Genomic DNA, 9,528 nt, shown 5'->3' with positions numbered 1-9,528 from the left:
AGAGAAGTTTCTAGAAACATATCTCTTCGCCGTGACTAAGCGTCACGAGATCGCGAACCCGGATGCAAAACCGGATGTAGAGACGTATGACGCACGCTTGTGCAGTGCGCTCAGGCGAGTGGCGAGGGGCGCCCGGGCGGGCGGCGCCGCCGCGGGGCGGGCGGGGGGCGGGGCGGGGCGCCCGGGCCGGGGGGGGGCGCGCGCGGGGGGGCGGCCCGGGCGCGGGGGGGCGGCGCGGGCCGCGCGGGGGCGGCGGGGGGGCGGGGGCGCGGGCCGGACCCGCGGGGGGGGCGCGGGGGGGGGTGGCGGGCGGGGCGGGCGGGGGGGCGGGGGGCGGGGGCGGCGGGGGGGGGCCGGCCGGGGCGGCGCGGGCCGGGGCGCGGGGGGGGCGGCCGCGCGCGGGGGCGCGGGGCGCGCCGGGGGGGCCCGCTGCGGCGGGGGGGCGGGCCGGCGGGGCGGGGGGCGGGCCCGGACGCTTTTTTCGGCCTGCAGTGCCTGGGGACCTCCTGACTGTGACGTTCACACGTCGCTGGGCATATATATATGGACCACACTGGGGAGCTCTTCGTTCCAAACGACGGGACGCGCACAGTTACTATTCTATTCATGTATATTAGACAACATTTCCGGACTCTTGCTCACGCGTGGCGTGAGCAATAATAAATCCTTGTGGAAGTTCATCTCAGACTTATGACTATGACATTATGAAATATTTGTGTGGATGGCAGCTTTTTCTTCAAGCAGAAATGCAGCCGAACGAACTGGATTTCCTTCAACGTTTGGACTTTATACATAAACAACGCAAGGTTCAGAACATTTAATTCTATACGATGCACCGTGCCTACATAAATAGCAGTCGGGCTCTCTCGACGTAATGCAGCACGAACTGAAATCTTAACGCAACTAGGTTTCAGTTGTACAAGACTACATAATAAATTTTAACCAGTATTAATGGCTATATAGCATCACAAATCAGGAATAAACAGAGAATAAACACAGTATATGTTGTTATTCTACTCCTGATAATGTTGAATAATCCAACTATCCCCTCCTACTCTCTCCCTCTCCCCCTCCTCCTTCCCTCCTTCCTCACCACCTACTCCATCACCTTTCCCGCTCCTCGCTCCTCCTCCTACTCCAACCGCTCCCCTCCTCCTCCTCTCCTCCTCCTACTCCTCTCTCCTCCTCCCGCTAACTCAACACGCTTCTCCTCCTCTACTCCTCTCCATCACCTTCTCCCTCCTCCTGCCTTCCTCCTCCTCCATCATTCGCTTCTCCCCTCTTCCTCCTCCTCTCTCCTCCTCCCTCCCACCTATCTCATCACCTCTCTGGAGCTCCTCCTCTTCCTGCCCCTCCTCTCCTGCATGGACCTTATTCATTCGCATCTCCATCACCTCTCCCCCCCTCCTCGCTGCCTCCTCTCGCCTACTCCATCACGCTTCTACCCTCCTCCTCCTCTCCTGTCCGCCTATCTCTCCATCACCTTCTCCCCTCTCCTCTCTCTCTCCTCCACCTACTCCATCCACCTTCTCCCCTCCTCCCTCCTCCTCCTTCCCCTCACTCCTCCATCACTTCTCCCTCCTCCTCTCTTCCTCGCTCCTACCTACTCCAAACCATCTCCCTTCCGTCCTCCTCACTCCTCCTCCTCCTCCCCCTACTCCAACACCTTCTCCCCTCCTCTCCTCCATTCGCTGGCCTCCTACTCCCTCCTCCATCACTTCTCCCCTCTCCTCTCTTCCTCTCCCTCCTCCATCACCTTCTCCCTCCTCTCCTCCTCCGCCCTACTCCATCACCTTCTCCCTCCTCCTCCTCTTTCCTCTCCACCTACTCCATCAACTTTCTCCCCCTCCTCCCTCCTCCTCCCCTACTCCCCTACTCCATCACCTTCTCCCCTCCTCCTCCTCCTCCTCCTCCTCCTCCTCACCTACTCCATCACCTTTTCCCATCCTCCTCCTCCTCCTGCCCCCTACTCCTCCTCCATGACCGTCTTCATTCGATCTCCATCACCTTCTCCGCTCCTCCTCCTCCTCCCCCTACTCCATCACCTTCTCCCCTCCTCCTCCTCCTCCTCCTCCTGCCCCCTACTCCTCCTCCATGACCGTCTTCATTCGATCTCCATCACCTTCTCCGCTCCTCCTCCTCCTCCCCTACTCCATCACCTTCTCCCCTCCTCCTCCTCCTCCTCCTCCTGCCCCCTACACCTCCATGACCGTCTTCATTCGATCTCCATCTCAGGGGCAGGTACGTTTATGTAAACACAGGGTACATATATGCTGAGAAGATACAGGTCTGGTACACTTGTGTATACAATATACATACATACGTACCTCGGGTACATATCTGTAGTACCTGATATGACAACGTCCACTTCAGCTGCACTTTGAGTACACCAATACAACACGTACACCAATACAAACAGGTCCTACATCATGACAGATACTGGCAATAGCAAATCCACACAGTGGTTCAGGTGGGGTCCAGGGGCTCAGGCCACCCACCCTGTTTGTGAACACCAGGCCCAAGTGTGAAGTAAACAGTATACATGATTATGCACAAAAAGAAGTGACAAAAAGTGAAAAAAATGAATTTGATCAAAGGGTTGGAGGATATCGTTTTTGCACAGCACACATGGTGATTAAATCTACTCCTGGGCAATTCATAGACCCAAGTACAACTGTTTCAATTTAGCTATGGATTTGTCCTGGGCATACCTTCCCCCCACATACCCAGGTATATGAGAAACAAAGTGTTCCAGCGTGAACACTCACTCACCTGTGAGACCTGCCGTTGCACAATGTCCACTGCGACTCTTTGTCGCGTCGCTTTCGCTTCTCATCTCTTCCTCCTCTATAGTGTCACCAAATCTCATCTCATCTCTCCGGCTCGTTTCCTCTCGACCATCATTTTCGCCGTCCTCCCTCGCCGGCAGAGGAGGATGAGGAGTAGAAGGTGTCATGTACGTGTGATCGGTCCGCGACACATTGCCCTCCGCGACGTCGATCACGTCTAGTGGCGCCACCATCTCATAGTCCGCAGCCGCAGCGTCGCCAGTGTCATAGTCTGCTGCCGCGACCTCTTCCTCGATGGCGACGACGTTGAAGGGCATGACGTCAGCCATGCCGAGCACGAGCGTCGACTCATCGTCGTCATTGTCGGCGGCGGCGCGGTCCGACGACGACGCACGTCTGTCGTTGAACAGGTAACATATTTGCTCGACCGGCTCATTCGCAGACGCTGCCAGCTGCTGTTGTCCACGCGCGCTCTGTTGGGCGTGGGTTGTCGTCGGCAACGCTGATGCTTCATCGCAGCCACGTATCTGCATCGCGCCGTGGCACAACGCTGCAAGGCTAGAGACTCCAGGACGGCATTCCAACTTTGCTTTGTGACGGGACGTCGTGGGTTCTGGAGTCAGCGTTTCTCGCATGCTGCCTGCTTCGCTGCTACTCTTCGATTGATCCAACCTTGCAACACCGTCACAATGAACGTCACTCTCAACGTTTATGTTCTGCATCAATGATTCGTCTTGTTTCGTATTGTCAGCTGGACACACTGTAGTGGAAGATAAAGTACTCGCCGCCTCGGATAGAATTCTTAAGTGACTCAACGCTGCCACTGGTGGGGCTCCGTATATAATTCTTGATGAGCACGGTGCTAAAGACGATGAAACAAACGCAGGCACTCTATCCACAGACTGCGCAATCGTGAATTCTTTTACGAGTTCTGCCTCGCCCATCGGTTTGATGTGAGGCGCTGTTTGCTCGGTTTCTGGAGATGGTGGAAATTTGATTGCCAGTCTTGATGATGGTTGATATCTTTGCATACCTGTACGTATGTCGCTTGACTCTGAAGTTCTTCCACTAGTTTTGCATGCACTTATAAATGGTACTAGATACAGAAAGATTCTTTTAACTGTCAACAGACTTGTTCTGGGCATGAGAGTTCTTCCCATAACATACGAGATGACACACATGATCACATCACTGAGTGGTCTATACCACGAAGGCAGTGCAAATAGTCTTCCATGTAAGTCTGTAACAGAGGACGAAAGTCACTGTAAAAATTGCCAGATGAATAGATGCACTCGGTTTATAAAGAGTAGGCCATCGACTGGGAGTGATACACTAACATATCCACGTGTAAACAACACATCGAAGAACAGCTTGCCTTGTTGCCTGCTGAACACAGTTATTGGCTATACCATCAGCAGTATTCCACGGTAAGATAGTTGATAAGTGTTCCGAAATCAAAAACGCAAGCTGCATTGCCACAGACATACCCTTCGCTTCCTCACATCACTGCCATCTACGTCTATGGATTAGTGCTTTGTGTATTTTCGGGTTTCGTCTATGGCTTCTTGCATGATGGTTTCATTTGCGTAACATCGTCTTTCATGACAAAACACGCGAGTCATGTCAATTCACATTCATTGGCGAAAAAAATATATGCAACTCTTGTCTCACACACAGCTGCGATCGTTTAGAATTTACATATAAGACATGTAAAAGTATGTGTACAAATGTATGCAGGCACCGTAGCAAGATAGCATATATGACAATACATACACATCAATTTATCATATCAGTACACCAGATTCACCTTTATTCATGAGGAAAATTTTGACAATTAAAATTGCAGCAGATTGCAGATTCAATACCTAGTGAGTAAATCTCTGATAAATACAAAACATATATTACGTGAATGTATATCAGCCTAAAGTGAATATTAAAATTATGTAAAATTACGTTACTCTCATTTTTCAATAATGTATCATACGTAACCAAAACTTCGATTAAATATTTTAGTTAATTCATTTGACATTTTTGAAATTTTCAGATATATGAACGTTTGCCTTCACAGCTAGCCGGCTATTGCTTATCCGCAAAGAAATCGTCGGTGTGAGGGAAACGACCGGGGTTGTAATCAGAATCGGCCTCCAGACGGCGCTTTATGTCATGCTTGACCTGCTGCTCGTACAACTCCTGTATCACCATCGACTCCGCAGCCTCTTTGGTTACCGCGGCGACGCTCGTCACGGGATGGGCGCCCGTCGCAGATATGGCTTTCTTGAGGAGGTCCGGCAGACTCGACGACAGCGGCTTTCCGTCTGCCATGTGGATGCTTGACGACACTCTCCGTCGCTTCGCCGGCATACCCTGCAGGTAGGCGTCGCTCATCGATGCCTGCGCCCTCTGGTGCTGCTGCGTCTCGATGTCCCTGCTGATGACGTCGACCCACTCGTGCGGCACAACGCCGCGCCAGTCATCGCGCCGCGCGCCGCGGCTGTCCGCTGCCGTCTCGTCGTCGTCCTCCTCGCTCGGCTCCTGCGCACTGTGCATCGACTCATCAGACGAATCCATCGCCATGGCGATGCCATCCTCCGCTGTTACCATTGGCGTCGCCTCCGCTCTCGCCGCGGGCGCGGGTGCAGAAGGGGGCGCCGGCGTCGCCGCACCCGTCACGTAGCATCGGACGTCGTCGACGGTGACGCTCACGTTGGGGATGGCGGCGGCTAGCTGCTGCCGCACCGTGTTCATTATCCACTGCTGGATGAGCGGGTTCGTGTCGGCAGTGATGCGACGAAGCTCTGCCGACACGAGGGCCATGAACGCGGGCTGGCCGCCGCGCAGGCAGTGCAGGTGCAGCGCGATGCATTCCTGCAGGCTGCGCTCCACGCTCGCCCGCACTCGCTCACCGAATCCCGCCGCGTCCGTCTCGCTGCCGATGACGACGCCGACAACGTGCCGCAGCCTCGCACGTACGAAGGCGCTGACCGTCGCGAGATAGTCAACGCCGTCGTTCACCTCAACGTCGGCGACCGTCTCGCCGAGATGTGCCATCAGCTGATCCATGATGCGGTCGACGGCGGCGCTGACGTTGGCTTCGGTGGCTGGCTGGCCCTGCAGCACGCGCTCGTTAACGAAGGCGAGAATCTGAGGCTGCACGTCCTGCAGTGGCTGAGCCTCACCGAACATGACACGCATCAGGTCGTTGAACGTCAGGTGATTGGCGAGGCAAAAGAAGAGGTCGCTAATAATGCTGCCCTCCTGTCCCAGCTGGTACTCCTCGCCGAGAGAGGACAGAAACTCCCCTATGGTGACGCGCTGCACACTGTCATCAGCCGAGAACTGACCAGCAATACTTTGAAGTAAGTTGAGGAACACCTCGTCAGTCGCTCCCTGCTCGTTTGCTCCAGTAGGTGGCGCCGCTACGCGGGGAGTTTGCTGGGGAGCATTCTGCTGTGCGTTACGCAGTAACTGAGCCATGTTCTGTAAGTGTATGGCAGGGGCCTGCCCCACTCCCGGTGGCATGGGAGGCTGGAATGGCATCCCCGGAACCCCCGTGCCTAGCAGTCCTCCGACCACCTGCTGTTGAATGAAGGAGTTGACGACTCCACCGATGATATCTGCTATGTTGGCATCGTGTGCGGCTTGCGGAGTCGCGCCTGGCGGCATGCGTGGCCTCGCCGGGATGCAGTGACGGGAGGAGCACGGCAGAAAAGGGTCGAGGGAGACCATGGGGTGTGGCAGAGCGGGCATGCCGACCCCGGGGGGCGGGGCGGACGGCCGCGGGATGTGCAGCGTTGCCGTCGGTCGCGTCCTCGTCGCCGTCGTCGGGTTTGCTCCGTCAGGACGCGGCTGGAAAGTTCCCTGCATTCCCCTCACAGCGGCGCCGGCGGCCGCACCGAGCAGGTTCTGCAAGAGCTCGGGCGGCAGAAACTGCGGCATAGCTCCCGGCTGCTGCCCCGGCGGACCCCAGTGCGGCATCTGCTCTCTAGGGGGTTGATTGTTGCCCGACGTAGCCGGGGTTGCATGCGTCTGGTGGACCGGTGTTCCGCCGGACGCGGTCGTTGCTGCGGATGTAGCGCCGCTGGCCGCGCTGCTGGCCGCTGCCGAGGGTTGATGCGGCATCTCCGCGGGAATCGTCGTCGAGATGCGATTGATGGTGACGGTCGTCGGACCGACGCCCCACCTCATGAACGGGTTCATCGGTGCGCCTTGCGGTCCGTTAACGGGCCTCCTGATGTTGATGACCGGCTGCTGGTGCATCTGCGGCTGCTGGTGCGTCTGCGGCTGCTGACCCGTTGACATGGTGGCAGAGGCCGACGGCACGGTCGTCGTTGCCGTGATTACTTGCGTTGCCGCCGCCGCCGTCCCTGCACTCCCCGTCAGCGTGGACGACGCCTGCGGCGTGGGCACGGCCATCGCGATGGTTACGGGGACGCTGACGTGTGTGTGCATCGGCACACCGTGAGGGGGCCTGTGCTGCGGATACATGACGACCGCTCGAGGCGGGTTCAAGAGGTGACGCGGAGCGGGATGCCTCATGTCAATCATCAGGTCACTGATGTCGTGATAGGCGTGGCCCAGATGGTGCATTGCCGCCGAGACGAGATTGAAGGTGCGCTGCGCGTCGATGATTCGCTGAGCGTCGTCGCCGAGTTCTGGGTCGTCTCTCATCAGCTGCTGAAACCTTTCCAGATAGGGTACTAGTCTAGCGTTGAGGGTTGTCACCTCCGTCATCACGTCCGCCAGACCCCGGGGCGGACACGGCGGGTGCTGCGCCCTGTCATTGCCACCTTCCTGCTGCGGCTGATGAGTCGGCGGCGGCGCGCCCGTCTGTCTGCTACCGCCATCAGAACTCGATGTTGTTTCGTTCGGCGATGAGGTGTCCATGGGAACGTCTGGGCCTGGTTCAGTCGCCACAGTGGCTCCGGGAGGAATTATAGTTGGTGCACCTTCTGCTGGTGGCGATGTAAAGTCCTGGGCAGCTGGTCCAGTAGGGCTAACGTCGTCATTGGGGTTGTCAAGTCTATCGAGTGCTTGATTCGCCAAACCGACCAGACGAACTGCCGTGTTAAGCCTTTGTTGCGGGTCGTTAAAAATCTGTGCTGGGTCAATAGGTCCTAGGCTAATGTGCAGGTTCACAGACTGGCCATCTTCAGCTGGGCTGGTAGAAACCTGAGCATTGCGTCCCAGTTCACCCATTCCCCCGACTAGCTGCTGCACAACTTGCTGAATTTGGGAATGGTCGGCCGTTTCTGAAGGAACGGTGAAAGCTCCGACGATGAAGCTGTCCTGACCTCTGACCGGTTGACCGTGAGTGCCAGAGTGTGTAGGCGTTGCAGTGCTGGTCCCAGCTGGTTGGGAGCTTGGTGGAGGCTTCTGCACGAGGTGTAATACTTTTCCATTGACATCATAGTCAATGAGTTTCTTGTCATCTTGAAGTACTCGGCCGTGGTAAATCAAGCGCTGCGTGTCAACGGGAATGGACACGGATGATGCGATCCTCTCTTTGAATGTTCTGACTGTCGTGTCATCCGGGACGGAGTAGCTGTGATTTTGTCCATCTAGCGTCTTTACAGTAACGTCCAACATGCCGACAGAATTTTAGGTTAGAAAGATGAGAATAATTTTCGCTGATAAAACCACTATGCTTACTGTTTATGAAATCGGAAGTTCTCGCTTCTTCAGTTGCAGGAGGGATTTGCCAAGCTTCTGTAATGCATGAATTCACACAAATAAGCACAAAAACATTTCAAACTTGACTATCGCATACACTAACAAACATGTTTCTGCCAGAACTACGAACCAGTAATTTGCAAAATTTAAACCTGCATAGTGATACACAGGCCATAAATGGTGTCTTACATTTATAGTATCTAACACTAACAGAATAGTTTGGTACTAAAATATTATGGGTAGGCCTACCCACAGGCACTTGGAGCATTTCAATAAAATATAATGCTAAATAAATACGAAATCTATTTACTACCAAAGTCTTAAAGGCATAATTCGACCATCGATTATGCAAAGTTGACGAATGCTACAGTAACTGGCACCTTGTGTAGTTAATAAGTACATTACCTTATAGCCAAACGCGTATTAGTTTGTCCAATATCACTGCTAATTACTAAGAAATGTCTAATTGAAATCCGTAAATTTGGTAATCTGGCGACAACGCGAAATTTATGGCCAACAAAATAAACATCGAGTTCGGTTCGGTGACGTCACATGTTGCTACAAGATGTTGAGCATCGAATTGTTTGTCCCGGGTAAATTGTTTGCCTAGTGTTATTATTTGCCTAGTTGCCACATATTATAAGTTGCTTGTAATCTCAAGAACGTATATTCATTTATTCCCGAATCCCAAGAGTAAAACCATAACGTACGGAATGCGCACTCAGACTACAAGGATCGAAATCACTGACGGCCGAGCATACGTGCGAAAATGTCCGGTGCACTATAATCTGTATGACACCGCCTCGCCAGTTACGACCGGTTACGGCCGGCATGACGGTTTGTAACTGTCAACAACCGATTTCTTGGACTGCGGATTTCAATTAGACATTTCTTAGTAACCAGCAGTGATATTGGACAAACTAATACGCGTTTGGCTATAAGGTAATGTACTTATTAACTACACAAGGTGCCAGTTACTGTAGCATTCGTTAAAATTGCATAATCAATGGTCGAATTATGCCTTTAATGTTTCTCTACTCTCTTTCACCTATTATTGCCAACAATTTCC

The 9,528-nt window shown here is 54.2% G+C and overlaps 2 protein-coding genes across 2 annotated transcripts in view; both read right to left on the bottom strand.

The window, feature by feature from the left end:
- LOC106805482 overlaps nucleotides 1-9,528 on the bottom strand; it is a 23,424-nt gene that overhangs the window by 6,326 nt on the left and 7,570 nt on the right. Inside the window, exon 2 of the mRNA XM_014807084.1 lies at nucleotides 2,773-4,029. Coding sequence (XP_014662570.1) covers nucleotides 2,773-3,970 — 1,198 coding nt within the window. The 5' untranslated portion in view covers nucleotides 3,971-4,029. The remainder of the gene's footprint in view (nucleotides 1-2,772; nucleotides 4,030-9,528) is intronic.
- Nucleotides 4,570-9,528, bottom strand: part of LOC106805480 (large proline-rich protein BAG6-like) — a 5,985-nt gene continuing 1,026 nt past the window's right edge. Inside the window, exon 2 of the mRNA XM_014807076.1 lies at nucleotides 4,570-8,495. Within this exon, the coding sequence (XP_014662562.1) occupies nucleotides 4,866-8,375 (3,510 nt within the window). The 5' untranslated portion in view covers nucleotides 8,376-8,495 and the 3' untranslated portion in view covers nucleotides 4,570-4,865. The remainder of the gene's footprint in view (nucleotides 8,496-9,528) is intronic.

Source organism: Priapulus caudatus, unplaced genomic scaffold, assembly GCF_000485595.1.
Source record: "Priapulus caudatus unplaced genomic scaffold, Priapulus_caudatus-5.0.1 Scaffold115, whole genome shotgun sequence".
Classification (NCBI taxonomy): domain Eukaryota; kingdom Metazoa; phylum Priapulida; class Priapulimorpha; order Priapulimorphida; family Priapulidae; genus Priapulus; species Priapulus caudatus.
The sequence above is the reverse complement of the archived record's forward strand: the minus strand, read 5'-3'. Positions and strand labels throughout refer to the sequence as shown.